A 21,744-nucleotide genomic window follows, 5' to 3' on the forward strand; every position below is an offset into this window, starting at 1 on the left:
TATTCAGGAAAACAATTCCATATTTAAGAACGCTTCGGAGTCATATTCTTGGCGTGAGCCTCCCTACTGCGCCCTCCCCTACCTCCATCCCAATGTGCCGACTCATCTGAATAATCCCATCTTCCTCCAAAAATTGTGGCTAACAGTTTCCTAGCTTGTTTCATGATTAGGACTGCCAAATTTAGTAAATAAAAATACAAGACACCCATTTATACAAGGGAGACCCAAACAAACCCAGTCTTTATTTATAAAAAATTGTGTATTTATTCTTACATGTTTAAATTTCAGTCACCTTCAAAGTACTCTCCATTCAATGTAATACACATATCAAGATGTTTTTTCCACTGCTCAACAGTTTTTGAACTCATTGATTTTGATGCATTTTAGTGCTTCTGCCGCTGTTTTGTTTCACCTCCTCCAGATCAGCAAAACGTTTCCCACTGAGAACTTTTTTCAAAAAAAAGATAATTCCGATTTTCTTGGGGTTCCCCCTTGTACTTGAATTTAAAATTAGTAATTTTTACATAGACAATGAATATTTTTAATGTAAGTATTTCCCATGCAATATTTTGGATATGTGATACTAAAAAACAAAACTATTACTTGTTTATCTAAAATTCAAATTTAACTGGGTGCCTATGTTTCATTTGCCTACCCTACAACTGATCCAACAGCTCCTGTGGTCTGTATGTGCTGCTTATTCAACACCATTGATTCAAGAGCTACTTTTATTGATATGTTAATTTTTTATTGACATTTAATTTGTTGATATATTACTCAGCATCATTCTTCTCATTTTTACATAAGCAATCAGGTTATTTATTCCCATTCCTGCTTTCTTATCGCTTCCAATTTTTACAAGTAATGTTAAGATACTTTCTCTCTCCAAATCATTTTAACACATTTTGAATACTGAATGTGTGTGCCACGCAGCACCTTTTGGTAGTAGAAGGATGTACCTTGAAAAGTCATCAATTCTAATTTTATAATTACAAAAATCCTGGTCTTACAGACATGGGCCTATCCACATATAAGAGGGGACCTCAAAAACTGGAATTATCTTTTGGAGGGTGGGCCCCTTATACTACAGACCTTCCCTGCTAGGTGAGTGTTCCAGAAACCCATCTGTACCAGCTGTTGTTGTTGTGAGAGGCTGCATCTGGCTTCAGTGAATTTTTTTTGAAGACTCTTTCAACCAGTTTGCCTATTTCGTGATGAATGCATCTGCCCATACCACACTGTGTTCAGCAGTTTTTGACCAAAAACAGCATGACCCCCTTGTACCACCCTGGCTATTCACCCAATCTCCCCGAGCAACCTTTTTGTCTCCCTGGATGAAAAACGTCCTCAAAGGGAAATGGTTTGTGGATATAGATGAGGTGAAAACAAAAAATGGCAGAACCACTAAGAGGCAGCAAAATCAGAGTTCAAAAACTATCTCGAGCAATGGAAAAATGTCTAGATATGTGTATTGCATCAGATGGAGAGTACTTTAAAGGTAACTGAAGTTTAAACATGTAAGGATAAATACAAAATTTTTCATAAATAAGTTCTGGGATTTTGGGGGGTGTCCCCCCTCATATGCTCCTCTTGGAGTAGAACTGAGCCACTGTGCTACCGGGACCCAGACGGGTATTTTCAGTTATACGGGTGCTGCGGTCTGGCCCTAGATGGAGCCATGGAGCCCTCACACCTGCCTGCCTGTCAGCGCTCCGTCGCCTAAGACAACGCTGAAACAGACAAACCTTCAGAAGGACCGCTGCAGGCCCCTCCTATTCCAGGTCACAGGCAGCAGGAAAGAATGTGTTCCTGTGTTGCAAGGGACTGTGAGCCCCTTGGTCTGAGAGCTAATCAGGACTAGTGACTACCTGTAGGAAGACAGGTGAAGATCAAAGCAAGGATCTGGCTTGCTTTTACCTGGAGGGGCACCACCCTGGACATCAGGTGGTCAAAATAAAGGTCCACTGCTTCGGTGAAGCCCTTGTAAGTTGTTCTCAGCCTCATGCCAGAATCTTGGAGTAACCAGCTGGAATAAAAAAAGGGTTGGTGGTGATTAGTTCCACAGTTGGTAGGTTTGCTCTCAGCAGGGTGATGGTGGAGTGAAAAGGAGTGGCTCCAGAGCGCCCAGTGATGAGGCTGGAGACCACTCCCAGCCACACCCTCTACTCAGCCAAAAGAGCAGGTTATTCCAGGGACCACAAGCACAGGAGCAGGTGGCCCAGCCCCAGCCCTGGATGCAGCTCAGCTTCCCTGACTGTGGACACCAGCCCTGCGGGCAACTCGGGTCCAGCTTCATGGAGACAGGTCTGACAGCCGGGCAGAGTGAGAAGAGCTTCCCGCTGGACATGAGTCCCTGTTTTCGAGCTTTCCCTCCACAGTCTCATGACAAAGGCATTAGGCCAGGATGGGAGGACACAGAGGCAACCTCCTGTATCACCCAGAACCACCAGTATGAAACAGAGGCTGCTTCTCCTGCTCTGCTCCAGCTGCTATTCACGCTGACCTGGCTCATTTGCATCATTTGCATCAACTGTTCAGAGCTCAGCTCTGGAACAGAGGGCAAGTGAGCTGAGAAGGTTAATTCTTCCCACAGCCAGTCTGCAGTGACCCCATGCCCCAGATGAACGCTGGGCATTAGTTTCAGAGCAGAATCAAGGACTTAAATCTCATTTGAAATTCTGAGAAAGGACTTAATATTTTCTTACAAAAGGTCCTGATTTAGAAGTCCTGCATAGGGTCAGAACATTATCAATTTATGTTAGGTCAGAACAGATGAGGAGGGAGGAGTCTCCCCTAGAGGGGCACCGCCACTTTCCACCTTGCGTCTAACAGGTCCAGCATCTCCTCCCCACTGGCAGTCTGCCTGCTGGCTGGTGCACCCCTCTGCCTGCCAGGGTCTGCCCACCAGCCCATCCTCTATGCAGCCAGAGCCTGAATGGACAGGTCTGCACAAAGGTCTGAGTGCTGGGCGCCTCGCTGCTTCTGAGCTAAGTAAGACTTAAATCCTGTCCACCTGTCCTGCTCTGGCTGAGCCGGAGATTTCTCGCTGACACATAGTTTTCTAATCCCCAAGTGTGGGGGTGGATACTTGGGCTGTGTTCACAGCCTCGCTGAGGGCACCTTGCCAAGCTGAATGGCACAGCAACAGAGAATTGACCCCGGGTAGTGAGGAGATAGAGACAGGCCTGCCAGGGCCCCTGGGGCAAGGCTGGTAGTGCTGGAAACAGAGATGAAAACAAGGCAGAGGTGGGGGCTGCGCCAGAGGAGCCAAGAAGCGTCCCTCAGGAGACAGCGTGGCCAACAGGGTCAGCCACCCCCTTGGGGCACACGGGGTAGAGGAAGAGCAGTTCCAACCGCCTGGAGTGTGGTGAGGATGGGAAAGACTACCCCGACTAACAAGTATCTTTCATGAAAACAAAGGCGACACCGACCAGGACGAGGGGTGAATGTGGGTGGTACTGGGAGCCTCCGTCCCGGCCACACAGCACTCCACAGTCGTCAGTGGACACCACACACCCTAAGATCAACCACTGGGGCCCAAGATTGGAAGACAGGAGATAAAAACAAAAGCAACAATCTGTTTTTCTTACACTTTATCAGGATACTTGAACTTTAAAAAAATAAGCACTGATAATATCCTTAAGGAGGAGGCAGGCAGGTTTGAGGCAGGTTTAAGCTATACACAAAGTATAGCTTAAACACAAAGCATGGTAGAGTGCGGCCCAGAGCAGATCCGTGGCCTGACTGAGGGCCAGACTCACAGCAGAGCCCTGAGCCTGGGGAGGTGCAGGGCCTGGGGATGGCCAGCCCTCCGCTGCTGCCTCCACGTTAACAACAGAGGGAACTGGACAAGGACAATAGTGGTCATGTCATTTAAAATGACCCCCTTTGGGCACTATTTATTCTGAAAAGGAACTTCAGTATGAAATAGGAAAATATACTTTAAAGACAAAATTAAACCTTTCTGTGTGATTCACTTTTTACATGAGCTATGGCCAGAGGCCCTCACGGCCCCACTCACCTGGGCAAGCCGCCAAGGTCGACCTCACTGCAGATGTAGGGGCCTGGACGCAGAACCACCCACAGCCCAATCTCAGCAGCCATCAGGACAAAGGCTCTGGGAAGGTCAAGGTCAGCCACTCTCAGGGACACCAGGGCAGAGGATGGGGACCAGCCCAGCACACACACCTGCGTCCCCCTCCCAACCAGAAACAGGGTGAGAGAAGGGAAGGCCAAGCCCCTGCCCCTAGCAGAGCAGGAGATCCCACACAGGTGGTCACAGGCCACAAGCCCTGGCAGCTGGGTTCTCACTGGCTCCCAGCCTAGGACCATCTGCACAGCCCACCGGGTCATGAGGAGGAAGGTGTCACACAGGGGCCAAGGGTCCTAACAATGAACCTGACCCCAGTGGCCTTGCTGCCCTCCAGGGGCAATCCCTGTCCCAGCACAGGGAGCTGGACCCCATGGCACAGCAGGCTGACACGGGACCAGACACCTCTAGGCTGCAGTGGGCAGAGGGGTGCTCAGAGGAGGCAGGCGTGCACACCCGGGGGTAGCAGGCACAGCTGGAGAGCATCAGGTCCTGAGTGCAGAGCCCATCAGTGTCCAGAGAGCAACGCTCTGACCCCAGTCTCTGTCTGGTTCTCCAAGCAGAGCTGAGATGCCACTAGGGTCCCTAACAAACCCCAGCCAGCCCCATCCTGCCTCCCGGGCCCAGGCAGGTCATAGGAGCAGCAGCAGCAGCAGCACATACTCCAGGTCCAGGTTCCCAGAGAAGTCAAATGTGCCCCGTTGTGGCTCGTGGAGGTTCCATGGGACATAGCTGAAACAAGAGAGATAATTTCAGGCGTGACCTTTTCATTTATTCCACTTCATCTCCCAGATTACCTTCTTTGTCCCTAAAAGCCCCTGTGATGGTTGCAGATGTATTTCCAGGCACACTGTCTTACTTGTCAGGATTGGGACCAAGAACTAAGTGCAGAGATGAGGGGCCTTAGAGCACCCAGGGCCAGCCCCTGGGGGACTAGGAGCCCCCTGCTGGGGCAGAGGGGGAGGAGGCCAGCAAGATGTGAAGACACGGCTGAAGCACAGGGTGCAACCACAAGGCAGGTGGGGCTGTGCTGCTCTCTTCCCACCCTCCTGCCCTCTCTCTCTCCACTGGAGAAAAAGAAGTAACTTCACAGGAAAAAAAACAGTTAAAAGTAGAGAAGAGAACACAATTATCAGTCCTATTTTTCATGGAAGCATTAAACTCCAAACCCTGTAACAGAATGGACTTCTAACTCTAAAGAGATGAGGAGATGAAGCAAGCGCTCTGAGGGGCAGACTCAGAGGCACAGAGTGACCTGTGATGACGGTAATGGCAGCCGCTCCTCTCCTAGTGCCTGGTGGGGAGGGGGGCGCCCCAAGCGTAAAGGATGTGCATGTAAAGCAGAAGGGGTGCTCGCCTACTTCTGACTCAGACCCAACAGCAAACATAGACTACCCTGCTTTCCCAAGGCAGAATGGCTATCCTGCATATTCCCACAAGTCCTGTGAGGTGTGAACGTACCCCTGGGGTCAGAACTTACGTATACAAACAAAGACCCTTGTAAGGATTCTAGAAAATTACACACATTTGTTTCAACTGCACTGTCATAGCTCAGAATACTCCTGTAGCTCTTTTCAGAAATTGTCTTCAAAGCCAGTTTGCAAACCACCCAAGAAAACTGATGTTCTTGATTAGTCATTACATTTTTGCCTGCAAATAGAACAGCCTGATAACCCACTTTATTTCCTAGACTTGGGTCCAAATATCTGCTGGCAATCTTGAAAAACAAATCCACAGGAAGATCAAACTTTGCTCACCATGAGCCCGTTCTGAAGCTAACTCCCTGTGCCGAGTGCTAGACCAGACGCTTCGGCATCTGCAGACAGTTCTGAAAGGAACTCTGCAAACTGCCCGCAGCAGTGTTCCCAGGTAGCTATTCTGAGGACTACACTCATTTCTGTACAAACTGGGGGTGGGGTGCTTATTTACAAAAATGACTTAATAACTCAATCATGTCCTACATCTATACTGTCCTCTCTGCTCGCCCTGCGTACACTGGTGCTCTTGTTGGTCCCAGACTTATCTCCAGTGCTTGTTTCTCATTGTCACCAGTGGGGACTAGTGGGGAGTGCTGCAGGGATCAGGAAGGGCAAATGTCTTCCTGTCAGATGCTCCGATCCAGGCTCTGGCAGGGCTCACCCACCCTGCCTGGCAGGCTGGAAGCCCCCAGGCTGGGCTCCCACGAAGAGGCCCAGACTCAGGCTGGAGCCCCATGGTGAACGGGCTTAGGGGTGGGGTGCGCAGCACTCACGTGGTGAGGGTGTTCAAACCACAGGCTTTCATCTTCAGCAAGCGGTCCCTCCAGTAAGCCTTGGGCACCCGAAAATAGTGCACAGAGCCCCCGAAGATCCAGAAGGTAGAGTCCTCCAGCATAAAGTTCTGCCCCTGGGTGTGCAGCCCGGACTGCCGGCGTCTCCGCCAGGGAGAGAGCATATGGTGCCAGTCCAGCCTGCAAAAAGCAAAGGCATCCAGGAGGCCCAGAGGCTCACCTGCAGCAGCTAGCAGGAACACCACAGAGACAGGCTTCCTCTCCTCCTCCGCAGGCTCTCAGCATCTTTTTCTCAGGAGGGCCTGTTTCCAGGGCCTTCAGAAAAAGCTCCCATCCTCCACCTTAGCCCAGCCTTGCAAGGAGACTTGCTTTAGTACCACTGACTCATCTGGTCAGCTGCAAGGGACATGCAAGCTGAGGCCACACTCAGGAACCAAACATGACACTGGACACGGAGACTGTGCTGACAGGAGGGGGACAAGGTGGGTGCACAGTGCATGGGAAGGAAGTAGCAGTGGGCTGAGAAGCTGCTTCAGGAGCAGGGGACTTGCGGGGACTCGGGAGGACCCAGGAACAGGTCTGCAGGTCTCCTAGGCTTTGATGTTTTGACTAAACATCAAAGCAGCAACTATTTCAAATAGTACCTCTGAGTCACCTCATGGTCACAGCTTCTCGGCTTGAGGAGCAAATACCTGTAAGGAGGTACCCAGGTTAGAAACAGCATCTGTTCATTAACCAAGTTTCCAAGTCTTACTTACCATCTAAAGAGCAAGTGTCTTTTTGGCTAAGAGATGATCCTGCATGACAGAAAGTTCCACCTGGGGAGGCTGTGGAAAAGTTTTAGTTCCTAAAAAGGCACCTTTTGACATCTCTCAGGTTGGCCAAGAGGAGCCTGGGATTCAGTGCTCAGTCTCCTGGAAGCCGTGAGAGAAAGCCAGTAAGAGAAGCTGGGGGAGCCAGAGGTTCCGGCCTTGGAGTCTGGGAAACTCTGAGACAAAACAACAGTGGGACTGAGTCTGGTGCAAAAGTAAATTTTTGTTGCTGCCTTTTCTATACTCACTTTCTTTGGTTTTATTTATTTGTTTTTATTTTTTAATATATTTTATTGATTATGCTATTACAGTTGTCCCATTTTTTCCCCTTTATTCCACTCTGCCCTGCAACCCCTCCCACCAGCATTCCCTCCCTCCTTAGTTCATGCCCATGGGTTGTACATGTAAGTTCTTTGGCTCCTCCATTTCCCATACTATTCTTACCCTCCCCGTCTATTTTGTACCTACCATTTATGCTTCTTATTCCTGGTACCTTGTCCCTCGTTCTCTCCCCTCCCCCTCCCTACTGATATAATTCTCCATGTGATCTCCATTTATGTGATTCTGTTCCTTTTCTAATTGTTTGCTTAGTTTTTTTTGTTTGTTTGTTTTTAGGTTCAGTTGTTGATAGTTGTGAGTTTGCTGTCATTTTACTGTTCATAATTTTGACCTTCTTTTTCTTAGCTGAGTCTCTTTTAACATTTCATATAATAAGGGCTTTGTGATGATGAACTCCTTTAATTTGACCTTATCTGGGAAGCACTTTATCTATCCTTCTATTCTAAATGGTAGCTTTGCTGGATAGAGTCATCTTGGATGTAGGTCCTTGCCTTTCATGACTTGGAATACTTCTTTCCAGCCCCTTCTTGCCTGCAAGATTTCTTTTGAGAAATAAGCTCATACTCTTATGGGAACTACTTTGTAGGTAATCGTCTCCTTTTCTCTTGCTGCTTTTAAGATTTTCTCCTTATCTTTCATCTTGGGTGATGTAATGATGATGTGCCTTGGTGTGTGCTTCCTTGGGTCCAACTTCTTTGGGACTCTCTGAGCTTCTTGGACTTCCTGGAAGTCTAGTTCATTTGCCAGATTGGGGAAGTTCTCCTTCAATGTTTTTTCAAATAAGTTTTCAATTTCTAAGCCCTGGCTGGTGTAGCTCAGTGGATTGAGCACGGGCTTCAAACCAAAGTGTCGCAGGTTCGATTCCCAGTCAGGGTACATGCCTGGGTTGCAGGCCATGACCACCAGCAACCGCACATTGATGTTTCTCTCTCTCTTTCTCCCTCCCTTCCCTCTCTAAAAATAAATAAATAAAATCTTAAAGAAAAAAAAAAGCTGACCCTAGTTCTCGGGCTAATCTGAATATGGGATAACTAGTTAAAAAAATAAATAAATAAGTTTTCAACGTTTTGTGCTTCCTCAACTCCTTCTGGAACCCCTATGATTCGGATCTTGGAACATTTAAAGTTTTCCCAGAGGTTCCCAAGCCTCTCCTCATGTTTTTGAATTCTTATTTCTTCATTCTGTTCTAGTTGAATGTTTATTTCTTCTTTCTGGTCCAATTTGTTGATTTAAGTCCTGGTTTCCCTCTTGCCACAGTTAGTTACCTGTATATTTTGTTTTATTTCACTTTGCATAGCCTTCACTTCTTCCTCTATTTAGTGACCATACTCAACCATTTCTGTGAGCATCCTGATTACCAGTGTTTTGAAAACTGCATCTGATAGGTTGGCTATCTATTCATCCTTTAGTTCTATTTCTGGAGTTTTGATCTGTTCCTTCATTTGGGACATATTTTTTTTTGTCTTGGCAAGATGGAGGCATGTGCAGATACACTTTGCCTCCTTGTACAACCAAACAAGGGACAACAACAAATTTAAAGACAAAAGATAACTAGAACTGCCAGAAAATCCAACTGTATGGAAGTCCTACAACCAAGGAGTTAAAGAAGAAACACACATCCAGAATGGTAGCAAGGGTGGAGACAGGCAGCCGAGGTGGAGAGGACTTGTGGCAAGGTGGTGGCTGGGCAATCGGGCAGTCCCACATTTGCAAGTAAATAAACCGGGAGGAACAACTGGGGAGAGAGACAGACTGTGCAATTCAGGGCTCCAGCACAGGGAAATAAAGCCTCAAAACCTCTGACTGAAAAAACTGATGGGGGTTGAGGCAGCAGGAGAAACTCCCAGTGTCATAGGAGGGTTCGTTGGAGAGACCCACAGGGTTCCAGAACGAATGCAAACCCACCCACCTGAGAATCAGCACCAGAAGGGCCCAATTTGCTTGTGGGTAGCAGGGGGAGTAACTGAAAGCTGGCACAGGGCTGAGTAAGTGGCATTGTTCCCTCTCTGACCCCTCCCCCATATATAGTGTCAGGCTGTAGTGACCAGATGCCCTGCCCTGTCGAACACCTAAGGCTCCACCCCTTACAGTGTAACCAGTACACCCGGACCAAAAATAACCCACTTCTCGTTACAGTTCCTGGCACTAGAGGGCATCTGTCAGCAGGGTTCTTCTGCTTTAAAACAAAACAAAACAAAATACCCACCTCCCTAATTTGGTAACGCTGGCTAAAATGGTAGACCAGGGCCTGTGTCTGGCTTAAGGCCCAGCTTAATCCAATCAGTATTGATACACACTGATTAGGGACAGTCACCTCTTAGAAGAAACAGACACATGTGAACCAAGAGTGGGCTGAGAGCAACAATCTTGATTCTGGACTCAGCAACTTTCTGTGCCTTTCAGAGGGGCAGCTCCTTCCCAAAGCTTCCATGTGGACTCACAGTAGGCATCATGCGAGGAAACAGGGCACATGCGAGTCACACCCCTGTTGTTGACTCTTCCAGTGCACACGTTCAGTGTCCCATCATGCCTGTTCTCTCTCCATCTTGGCCACCAGCACTGATGCTCCACTGGGTCCTTTCCCTACATATCAGCCAGCTTCTCCTCTACCTACAATGCCAAGTGCTTCAGTGCTGAACATGAGCTTGCATATCCTTCCCTGTAAAGCAGCGAGAGCCCTGCTATTAATGGCACCACCACTGCTACCAGCATGTAGTAAAAACCCAGGGCAATTTGCTCCTGCTCTTCAGGAAGCTCACTCCCCTCCTACCCACATTCCTCCAAACCGCACATGATGATTCTCTTAAGGAGTTCTGATACCAGAATCTTCTCCACCACCCTCCACATGCAGATAACTACACTTCAGTGCCATGAGTGCTGCTGTGAAGCGCACACAGAGATGTGACCAGGGCCAGGAGAGCAGCATGGGCCACAGACACCGCTGATCATGTGGCCACTCATGGACAGAGAGAACGTATGGGCTGCAAAGCCACAAACATTTCTTAACTGGCCCTTTACCAGAAACTCTGCCACAGAGGATGAGGCCCTGGATACTGAAAAGAGGGGCCAGGCCCCTGTGGCCACTGTCTGGGCCTTTTTTCAGCCACAACTTCATTTTGGTTCTTCCCACATGGCTCTTGCCTTTGGCTACAAGCTACTGACTAGTCTGGTTCTCCCACACCTCACACAAGGGAGAGTTCATCTCCCTTAGTTTTGACCCTAACTGCTCCAAAGAACATACTCTGCCTTCCTGCTTCCTGTGCCCCTGAGCCTCCCATATGAGAAAATGAGGTTGACCAGCATGGGGCTCTGCAGGGAGCTCACTGGGGGACTGAGACAGCACACACTAGAGCTTCACAGATGATGCAGCACTGTCAGTGCAAACGGCACTGGCACCAAGAGTGGCCATCAGCACTAGTAATAACCTCCATTGCTTCCTGACTAATTCTGAACTCACAAAATCAACACAAACTGTGTGGTGAAATCAGGTTGGGGAGACGTTCCTTGTCAATTAGGCTCATTACCAAGGAGCTTAACCAAATCTGAGGAAGAGGGATTTTTTCCTGTCTTTTTAAAAAAAGACTTTATTTATTTTCAGAAAGAGGGAAAGAGAGGGAGGCAGAAGGAAAGCACATCAGTTTCTCACCTCTCACATGCCCCCAACTACTGACCTGGCCCGAAACCCAAGCACATGCCCTAACAGGGAATCAAACTGACGACCTTTCAGTTTGCAGGCCAGCGCTCAGTCCACTGAGCCACACCAGTAAGGGTGGAAGAGAATTTTTTACCGCTGCTTTTCTAGTGAGCAGCCCATTCATGATTAAACTCTTCTTGATGAGGCCAGCAATATCAAGCTTCCTCCTACTTGGAGCTTATTTCTGGAATCTCTGTTGCCTTTTTCTCCTTGCGTCATGGCAGGATAACTTTTCGGCCTGACAATAAACAAGAGCAGACCCCAGTCACTGAAGGGGCCAGGCTACGGTTTGCTCTGCTCCGAGCCACGCACCGTTTGCAGCCCACAGCAAGGACCCTGGCAGAAGGCACACATGTCAGGACTTCTGATGGGGCCTCCACACCCCTGTGCTAACATCCCTTCTGGCAAGTGCAAGCTGGAGACATCAAAGGTTGGAAAGGAAACACTAAGCAGAGGACTTGCGTGCTGAGATCCCTAGGGTGAGGAACTGTCATCAGGTGGTGGCTGGTGAAGGAGGAGAGACAGAGGGATGAAGCCTTCTTACACTTTACTGATCCTAGTAGTGGATCACAAGGACAAAGGACACAGGGCAAGCTCCACGTGGGCTCGATATCACTGGACACAGTCAAAAGTGCTGGGTGGACGTGTCGGCGTGGAAAGGAGCTGATGCGCAGGGGGCAGGCTCACAACCTCTTCCATGAGGAATGGGCCCATGAGCTGACTCTCAGCTTTCAGAGAGGGTCTTCCAGGGTGGCTCAGGCTGGAGAAGAGCCAGATCTAGTCACCCACTTGAATGATCTCCTTGAATGAGTTGTGCTAATCCTCACAAGTCTGAAATATCTCTTGCCATGCCAAAGGGCATTCCCATGTCACCCTGCAAATATTGACCAGTAACTGAGGTCGTGGTGGGACTGGGAAGCCACACCTGGAGTCACAGCCCTCTCCTTCGGTCTTCTGTCATACCAGGCACAGTCCGACCAGATTCAGACAAGTCAGCATCCACATAACCTGACATGGCAGAGACAGCATCATCAACTTCTGGTATATCACACAATTTTAAGCTGGTCAAGGGTGTGGACCAGCTGGGTAGAGGAGGTGGGAATTTACATAAATAGTCCTTCAGTTCCCAGAACATAAGTCCCTGCTGGTCCCTAGGGTCAGTTATTTTGGCACTAAGCAGAATGTGTGCATTCTTGCTAATCTGAGACGATGACTTACAAATCCAATTTTCAGGTGCACTATCACCCTGCTAGGGCCACCCTAAGCAAAGATTCAATTCAATCTGTGATCTGAGCACCATATTAAAGATGCTGACCAAGAAAACACCCACTCGCCAATTCGTTCATCTGAGTGGTCACGCCAGAAACCAGGAGAGGGCAGATTTCTTAAACTGCCCCAAACACCTCATACACAGATGTTTCCTCACTTGGGTCTGAAATACAAACTCCTACCCATCACTCTCTCGAGGTCTGGATGTGGCTATAGGCCTCCAGGATGCCCAGCGTCCTCAGACATCCCTGACTGTCCACTCAGGGATACTTCAGTCTCACCAGTCTACAGCCCTGTATGCTTACTCTTTCCCAGCAGGGAAGTCTGAGAGCCTAAGAAAGGAATTTTCCATCTTTGGCCCAGGCCAGTGCCCTCTGAGCCTCAACTGCAAAATAAATCTCTTGGATCAATCCTTGGGCCACAAGAACTCCAGCCTTGGGTAAATGGAACTCTGTCCCTGTGCCTGGCCCAGCTTCCTGGATGTGCTTCTTAGCTGGGGCCCAGTGCTCTGGGCTTCTGCTTTGCTGGGAGAGGCTTCAAATATCTCCAAAGGGCTTGGGCCTTCTATTCCAAAACGGAGTATACTCATTCTGCAGAGATGATCTTGCAGGTCCCTGGCACTGCTCCGATCCTAGCACTGCTGTCCCTCCCTCTGAAAAGACTTGTAGGTAAGTCAGAAGCTAGTCCAGTCCTCAGGCTCCAGCAAGTAAGGCAAAGTGGCTGCCAACATGAGCCAGAGACGCACTGGTAGTTCAGAGGGTTCATTTTCTAAATACAGTAGGAAATTTATACATGGATGAGCATTTGTTAGACCTTGAGACCCAAATATAAAAATATACAAACTCCTCATTAGTAATCAACCACATAACAGCAATGAAAGGTGTCCTGATGCTATGTGACACCATATTTCTACTTTGGGGAAATTTTCCATTGGCAGTATTGTAAATAGGAAAGGTGTTATATCTCCACCTAGGGGGAGGTACAAAGTCTGCAGGATGACCCAAAGGGCTCTTCTGGTAACAAGACTCTGATCTTAGCAATGCTCGTGGAATCGAACGAAATGATTTCGTAAACAGGGGACACCATACACGTGTTAAGTGTTTTTTAAGTCCAGCACATGGACTTACCCACACAGATACACAGGAAAGGGGCTGGTTCTTACAGGACACAAAGAATCCAGACACACAGGTTAGACAGAACTTCTTTCCCCTCCGACAACAGAGCTCACAACCTCCTTCACACTGATCCAACAGAAACATAATGTGCTATTTCGCTCACTTCTTTAACTTACTCTGTCTGTCAAGATTGAAAATGAACATCTCATATGGTCAGCAATTCTACATACAGAAATATCTCCAACAGACAACTCACTGCAACTTTGTTTGCAGCAGCTAAAAGAAGGCCAAGAACTGGTGCCCATCACTAGGGGATGTTTAAATAAGTCATGTGCCAGATGGACAAATGGGGTCACATATGTAACTGTCTTCTTGTATATGTACAGAACTCCCTGAGGAAAACCATGACCATGAATCACTCAGGTGAGGCGGACAGGGTGTCTGGAGCCAGGAGTGGGCGACTTATTGACCCCTGTGTATTACTTTAATAGTTCATTCCTTTCATATATTATTTACTCACAAAATCAACCTTATAGGAAAAACACGTGTGCTCTTGAAAGGGACAATACCACTGTCTTGCTGCGCATGGGAGCACAGAAGCAGTGAGCATCACCTAACGTTAAAAATACCCCTAGCAACTAACGAGCAAAATAGAATCAGACCGCATAGACACATGGAACAGACTGACAGGTGCCAGAGGGGACAGTCAGGGGAGTGCGAATCTGGTTGAAAGAAGGTGAAGGGATCAGCCAAAAAACACCTGTGCATGACCCATGGATGTGGACAATGGTGTGGGGATTGCCTGAGGAAATGGGGGGCACTGAGTGGAGGAGAGCAAAGGGAGAAAATTGGGACAACTGTAATAGCATACATAATAAAATAGAATTTACAAAAAAGAAAGCAGAATAAATAAAAACACAAAAAACAAAAACAAAGAAACCTCACCCTTCTATCCCAGGAAAAATCCACATATTGGGACCTCTTTTTCAATATGGCCTTTAATAACCAGAGAAATAGATTTAAGCAAAAAATAAAACTGAATGGAGAGGAAGCAGCAACTATGTGGACACCAAAAGAACCCGCTAGGTAATGGGAGGGGCAGAGCTGGAGTCCAGAGTCCTTTTCAGGTACTAAACGTTCTACAAAGACCTCTTGAAGCCCCAGCATCTCCTGAATCTTTATCAGAAGAGCACTCAAGGTGAAATAATGGAACTCTGAGTCATTTCCTCAAAGATTCAGTGCTTTTTCACTTGATTCTTCCTTGACCTTAGGTGGAAAGAACTCTTCGACCAACTTTCTGATACTTCTGCTGTCAAGGCTACACAGCTCTTTGCCCCAAATCTCCTGAGTATTCCTGTCCCTTTAGTCCAAACACACTCATAATGTCCACATTTGACCCTGGTCCCCCACTTCAGTCACTGGCTGGCATGGCACTGTAAGACTCCCAGAGCCACAGTGTCTCTGATGAGTGCCTCGGCCTGAGCCACAGCCCAACTAGCTGTGCTTCCCCACCTGTGTCAGAGAGACTACCTGCCGGAAAAGCACTTCCTAGATGCACAAAACCTCCCTATCATAAGATGAAAGGGACAGCATTCAAAGAGTTCAAACATTCCAGGCACAGTGACTCTGGCCTCAAGCCCAGCAGAGTCCTGGAACAGGCAAAGCTCATAAAATCACTGACCTCACAGAAGTCCAGGAAGCGAGGCACAATTTGCCCATGTGCCCCTGAGAGACAGGACAAGCCATGATTTGGATCAAAGAAAGTGACCTGGTCATGTTGCTGTTATCCACCTCCAGCAAAGAGAAGTTGGACAGGTTCTCCTCCTGGAATCCACATAACATCAGTGCAGGAGCAGTGAGTGAGACAGTGAAGACATGAACTTGTTCTTGAGGGGGGCATCATGCAGGCTGCCTACCTGGCTGCTTTCCTCTCTCCTGATCTTTGAAAGCTAAGATCTCAGAAATGAGAGAAGCAGAGTTGATTCAATTATTTGCTCAGTGATGCATTTTTATTAAGGAAGAAATCATGAGTGGAAACCATGCCTTGATACTATCAAGCTGGCATTCTTGTGGATCAGGAGGAGGAAAGAGAATGAAAGGTAACCAGCTTAGAGACACGGTTCATATTAACACACGCATCACAGACCTCAAAGTGATATGCTGAGTGAAAGACGCCTAACCAAAACAGAGCACATACTTTAGAACTACAGTTCTATAAAACACTAAGAAATTCAAACTAATGTGGTGGTGGAAAGCAACAGATCAGTGAGCATAGGACTGGGGAAGCAGAGGCATAGGAGAAGGGAATTCAAAGGAGCACAAGGATCTCTGGGGCTGGTAGATATTCATTACCTTAATTATGGTGGTAATTTCATAGGTGGATCTATAGGTCAAAACTTATCAAGTCTTACATGTTAAATGGGCAGTTTATCACACAACAATTACACTGCAATAAAGTAAAATTTTTTAAAAAACCATTGTTCAAGCTAAGAAACTGAATGTTGAAATCCTCTTCAAAAGTCATCTTGGTTCTTCTATCTCTTGCATATGATGTAATCAAACAGCTCTGTTTGACCACAAACCAGACCAAGGTAAAATTCATGGAAAACAACAAAAGCTGTAGTCAAGCAGTCCCCTCCACCCCTCACCCCCACCAAATACCTGCCTTCTGAGGCACAGAAAAAAGGCTCATCCTGACAGCTCAGCTCACAAAGCTGCCAGCTGAGAGCCAGGTCCTGTATGACCTATATAGCACTGGCCACAACACCACTCACAACAACCACTGGGACAGGCCCCCACCTCCTACTCAGTTAATGACCTCCTCAAAGAGTTAAAGCAGGAAGAGGCTGAGACAATGAGTATGTTCTTCTCTGGCCTCCAGAGGTAATCTGTGGTATCCAGCTCACACCAGACAGAAAGAATTGGGCAGAAAGTGCCCATGAGGGTGATACAATCAAAAAGATGCCCAAAAGACACATGTTCTAAAGGCCCTTAAGAGATGGCCTGAACTTGGTTCTGAGCTTCTTTGGCCTCCATCTTGCCGGCTGAGAAAGAAGAAACAGCAAGAAAAATGACAGTCCTAAACACCTCAAACTGTTTCCACAGACTTGAGTCACAGCTATTCATTCTCTATTGCCACCCCCTGGCAATCCCAGGAGCTCCCAGCAGACCCCTGCAGGGGTCACCCAACCAGGGAGGAGCATGGACAATTCACCTGCGAAAAGCTCAGGCTTCATCACAGCTGCTCAGATGTCTGACACCTCATCTTCTGTCCTGCCAGACACCAACAAACACCCAGCCTTTTCTGGTAGACTAGGGTCTACCAGACCCTACCAGTTAGGGCGTACTTAACTGGCCCACCTCATACCCCTCAGTACTGGCCCTCACATGATCTGTCTGGGTCCCCTGTATGGACTGCTATATCCTTGACCTGGATCCATCAACAGGCAAACCACATGCTACTGGAACACCTCTGGCCTTTCTCTCTGGGGTAGAGGTTCCCTGAAGCCCTGCTATGAGCCAGAGGCTCCTGCTGCCTCTGCTTTGAGCAATTCTCCTGGGGTTTGCATCAGTCTTGCACCTGGAGGACAGGCTGAGCATCCTACAAGAGCCAGGAGCAGTCAGTCTTCAAAGAAGAAAGGTTTAGACATCACTGACAAGTTGGGGAGGGGAGTCCTAAAAACAACTGGGGAGACAAAATGCTTCTTAAGTTTTCTGGGCCCCAGAATGAAGAGAGCACCAATTTCTTCTTCCAGACAATATGACATCCTCACTATTTCTGAAGCCAAGAAGCCATGTTCAGTCTTGAAAAGGTACAAATGGAAAGAATTTCTGAATGTGTTGCTGTGGCAGCTGAAAATGTTCAGATACTTAATGCCATCAAAAAATTCCCTTTATCTCCCAGAGGAAGTTCAGAGGAACTAAGAAGAGTGATAGGGAAGAAGAAAAGATGGAGCAGAGAGAAAGTGCACCTGCCCCCAGCTCCAATGGCTCAGGCTGCAGCCCCTTCCACACAAACTTTCAGAGCCAAAGCATGTTACTGATGGCCTGCATCAATAACACTGGAAGTTTTTCCATCAACGCTGGAAGTTTTGAATATGGAAAGTGCCCAGCACCAGCCTGAAATACATGGTCAGGGCTATAGAATCCTATAATTAGACACAGATCAGAAAAATTCTGGGCTGGGGTACCTAAACAGGCCATGAATTAAGCATTCTATCACTAAACACAATCGCTTGCCACGACATTTTGTGAGGAGAGCTGGTGCATGGTGCCTGGTGGGAAACAGAAAGCAAAAACCAATCCTGTAACGGGGCATATGAATCCAAAGCCGAAAATCTTGGAGCACCCGTGGGGTAGCCTTCTTATGACTGTGCTGGGTGCGCTAAACCGACCAGAGTTGTGAGCACTGGAGCTCTGGTCACTGCTGCCTGGAGAAGCCTCCCAGGGGGGTTGGTAGGGAACGTGGGGACCTGGGAGAAGAGCAGAAGGGAGTTCCCCAAGGAGGACTGGAGCCGGGGCAGTGATGGGATGTAGGAGAGGGATCTGAAGGCTACTTCTGCTGACCTTCCCAGGGGCCCGGGAGTATCCACGAGAAAAGGAGAGGCTGGCATCACGGACGCCGAAAAGGCGTGGGGAAGCTTTAGGGCACAGACGCCTGGGGACTGGGAAGGCAGCGCCTAGCGTCACTCACAGGCCTGGACCTCCAGGCAAAACCTGAGTTCCTGGAGGCGCACCGCGTTGCGCGAACTTTGGGAAGCTACACAAAAAGAAAAGGATGGCGGACAGTTCCCGGTGGGAACTCGAGATTCGTGGGTCGCAGTCACACGAACTCCGGGGACTGCCTCCCTCCGTTAGGAAAGGAGCCAAGAACTCGAGGTGTGGAGGGTTGGGGTGTCTGCAGCCGGGAGGGGTTCCCTCACCTGCGGAGCACCAGGAAACTCAAGATCACCAGCAGCAGGAGTCCGAACGCGCGGCAGGGCCTCCGCGGGACACTCCACGTGGTCATCCTGAGTTCGCACAGCGCGCACGGTGTAGGTTCCGGCTCGAGCCTGCCGCACTCCGCCGGGCGCTACTAGCTCTGAGCAGAGACTGCGCTGCTCCCCGGTCGCCTCGGCAACCGGGCGGTGGCCCTCGGCCCCTCCCCCGCACGTGGCGGGCTGGGCGTAGCAGAGGAGGGGCCTCCGCGGGTTCGCCGGCCCGCGGTTCCCAGCGCCTTGGAGTCTTCCCTTGCCCCCTCCTCGCCTTTACCCGGGGTCGGAGGCACGCGAAGTTTCAGAAGCAGTTTTCCTCCACGTAAGTGCAAACAGGTGTAGAAGTACTGCACACGTTCAACCAGTCCTCGAACGCGGGTTGAAGGAGCACGGAGGTCAAGTCACTCCCACCGCGCTACCTTAGCAGACTTGTATTAAAGGCGCATGCAAAGACAACGCACGCTCCTAAAACAATTCCGAGTGTGAAGAGAAATAATTTTGAAATAGTGACTTATCATGTGAAAAAACAGGACATTGTAGATCATCCTTTAGATGTATTTAATGGCTGTGTGTGTTTCACCTTTGAATTATAACGGAGAGGGGAGTGCAGCGTAGTGGGTGGGGGGGCAGTTGTGGGCACCTTTGGTTTCCTTGAGTCATTTTCTCGTCTTGATTCCCAGCACTTTTAAGTTTTTATTTTTAAAAACTTCAGATAAAACCCTCACATTTTAGAAAAAGACGAATAAAATTACCATTCTAGAACAGAACTATTTCACAAAGGACATTGTGTAATATTTGGACAAAACTTTGGCTTTATCACAAACCCAACTTATCCCAAGAACAAAATACAGATATTACTGAAAGAAAATCTAAACATTTTCTAGGGAGGCTAATGTGTTTTCAGGGCATCAGGGTTTCTGGAAAGTATCCTCCATTGCATGTTTTAAAACCATTTCCTACACTTGTGTGCAGTTTTGAACTTGTAAAGCTGGTAGTAACAAAAAGGGATTTTATTTCTCAAAACAAAAACACATAGAGTTTAATGTGAAGGGTCCTTTTTCTAGAATTAACCAAATATTCAGTCAAGTAGCAAAAGTTAAACCAAGAAGAGGTGAGCAAACAAGTGCACAGGTGTGTGGGGTGGACCTGCCACAATGAGAGGGTGGCCAGGACTTTGCACAGCACCCAGTGCTGACAGCAGGGCCAGAAACGCTCCTAGCTATCCCCACGAGGAGCAGTGGCTCCCTCTTAATGCCCTCTCCAAGATCATTGGTACTTTTTCTTTATTTTTTAAGACATATAATCATTTGACAGTTGTTAAGACCACGATGAAAATATTTGGGTATAATTTGGATAAAAGCCCATGAGATGTATTAGGAAAATGTCAACGGTTAGCCCCCTTTCTACCTGTGGAGGCCTATTCCAGACACACCCCACCCACATTCACCCTCACAGCTGGCACAAGTGTAGGGTGTCCTTACCCTGATAGACATCAGGGTATCCTTAAGTTACTGAAACAGTAACAGATTTTAATATTGTTTAAGTATTAGGAAAAACTTGTTAACATGGGCTATAAAACCCTGAAATGCTGAGCCCATTCTTGTGTCCTCTGTTTTTATTTGTGGGAGAAAAATGTAAATAACTGTGCTTCAAAAAAAATCATTACCCCTTAACTTTGTGGGAAGTGCAGAACTGTAGACACACCCTACTTGCTGTTTAAGAACAGTTTTACTTTATCTGGACTTCATACCAAGAAGAGTGCTGCAAAGATGGCATTAATATGAGATGACTTTTGCTGAGGACCCAAGACTTTTGGTTTTTACAATATTAGCAAGATACTCTCAAGATACTCTTTTCCATCATGTTTAATGATCTTAACCTAAAGCAGAAAATGAAATACTCAGATCCCTGGGGACACAGGCTACAGTTAGCAGTCTAGCTTGATGAGAACACACACAAAGCAGTCCTGCAAAGTGTGGGGGATGGTGAGGAGTCCCTGGTGCATGGGAATCGCCTTCACAGGCCTCCTTTCTGGTGTCCAGTATTCTGGTACAGAAAAATGAAAGAAATGTTCTTTAAAGAAAATTAAGTCATGTTGTTGTCCTCAGCCCACCACTTGAAGTCAGGGCTCCAACAGGCCCAGAGAGCATTTTTGGAGAAAATTGCTCCTTTCCGGAGAATTCATGCATCCCATATAATCGGTGGTATTTCCCGAAATGTGCACTGAAAAGCACGGGGAGAGTAAAAGCTACAATCATTCAGAATCAGCTCAGTGGACACACTCAAGAAAAATAATGGTGCCAAACCAACCTCAGCGGCTGTTTCACTTTTTATTTTCAATAGGTGCCACACAGGTTTATAAGTCAGTTATTCATTCATTCACACATCTCATTTTTGAGTGCACTGTGCTAATGCCTTATATATAGTATATCTGAATTTTAGGAAACATTTGGCAAAATTTCTTTTTAAGTCATGAGGGCAAGATGCAAAATGTGGCTTCTGCGATAGTACAGCCATTTGGGCCCCTGGAGCATGATATAGCAACCTCCTCCTTACCATGTCCCTGTGAAGAGACACCTTGGGCCAGCCCTCTCTACTCATGCTCTCCAGCCCCTTTCCTTGGGATTATAAGAGAAGTCCTGTTATGACGTCAAGTTGTTAAAGAATCTTGAGCAAAGAAAGTAAGAATAAATGAGGACAGTTGTAAACCAGGACAAAAAAACCTGTACTAAGTCTTGGGAAGATTTGATCTTGAAAAAGAAAAAGGAAAACAGATCTATGTTAAGATAGCTAGTGTTAAGCAAAAAACTTTCATGGCCAAAATATTTTAAAAAGTTGTTTAGGCCATTGCTAGCAAGAAAAAAACAAACAGGTGCTTGGAATGCAATGTGAACCACCAGCAGCAGGGCTAGGTAGACGGAAAAAAAGGAGTTGTATGGAAAGTAACTTCCCAGGGTGATCTGATCATAAATTCCTAACTGGGCAGGTCATGGTCCGGAGTCTTGCCCCAGGCTCATAGCTTTGTGGTGACAGGGGTACCTTTGCCTTAAGTGAGCCCTGTCAGGCTTTCTCTGTATCCAGGTTACCACACCTTTGAAATAAGTCATAACCACCCTCAAGAAGGCACATAATCTCATGAACTGTTCTGTAATCCAATCCCAGCCAGGCTTTCTCCTAACTCTT

General features: G+C 47.6%; 1 protein-coding gene across 2 annotated transcripts in view; it reads right to left on the minus strand.

Annotated features, from left to right (window-relative positions):
* GLB1L2 (galactosidase beta 1 like 2) overlaps positions 1–18,679 on the minus strand; it is a 51,826-nt gene extending 33,147 nt beyond the window's left edge. Inside the window, exons 1-6 of one of the 2 annotated variants that reach the window (XM_036014799.1) lie at positions 18,511–18,679; positions 7,004–7,051; positions 6,342–6,539; positions 4,754–4,822; positions 4,022–4,117; positions 1,918–2,026 (exon numbers count right to left, since the gene is read on the minus strand). In XM_036014799.1, the coding sequence (XP_035870692.1) occupies positions 1,918–2,026; positions 4,022–4,117; positions 4,754–4,822; positions 6,342–6,539; positions 7,004–7,051; positions 18,511–18,596 (606 nt within the window). In that variant the 5' untranslated portion in view covers positions 18,597–18,679. The remainder of the gene's footprint in view (positions 1–1,917; positions 2,027–4,021; positions 4,118–4,753; positions 4,823–6,341; positions 6,540–7,003; positions 7,052–18,510) is intronic. The other variant, XM_028528437.2, reaches the window with a different exon arrangement.
* Positions 18,680–21,744: the final 3,065 nt, after the last annotated feature.

This window comes from Phyllostomus discolor, chromosome 13, assembly GCF_004126475.2.
Source record: "Phyllostomus discolor isolate MPI-MPIP mPhyDis1 chromosome 13, mPhyDis1.pri.v3, whole genome shotgun sequence".
In the NCBI taxonomy this organism is placed as follows: Eukaryota; Metazoa; Chordata; class Mammalia; order Chiroptera; family Phyllostomidae; genus Phyllostomus; species Phyllostomus discolor.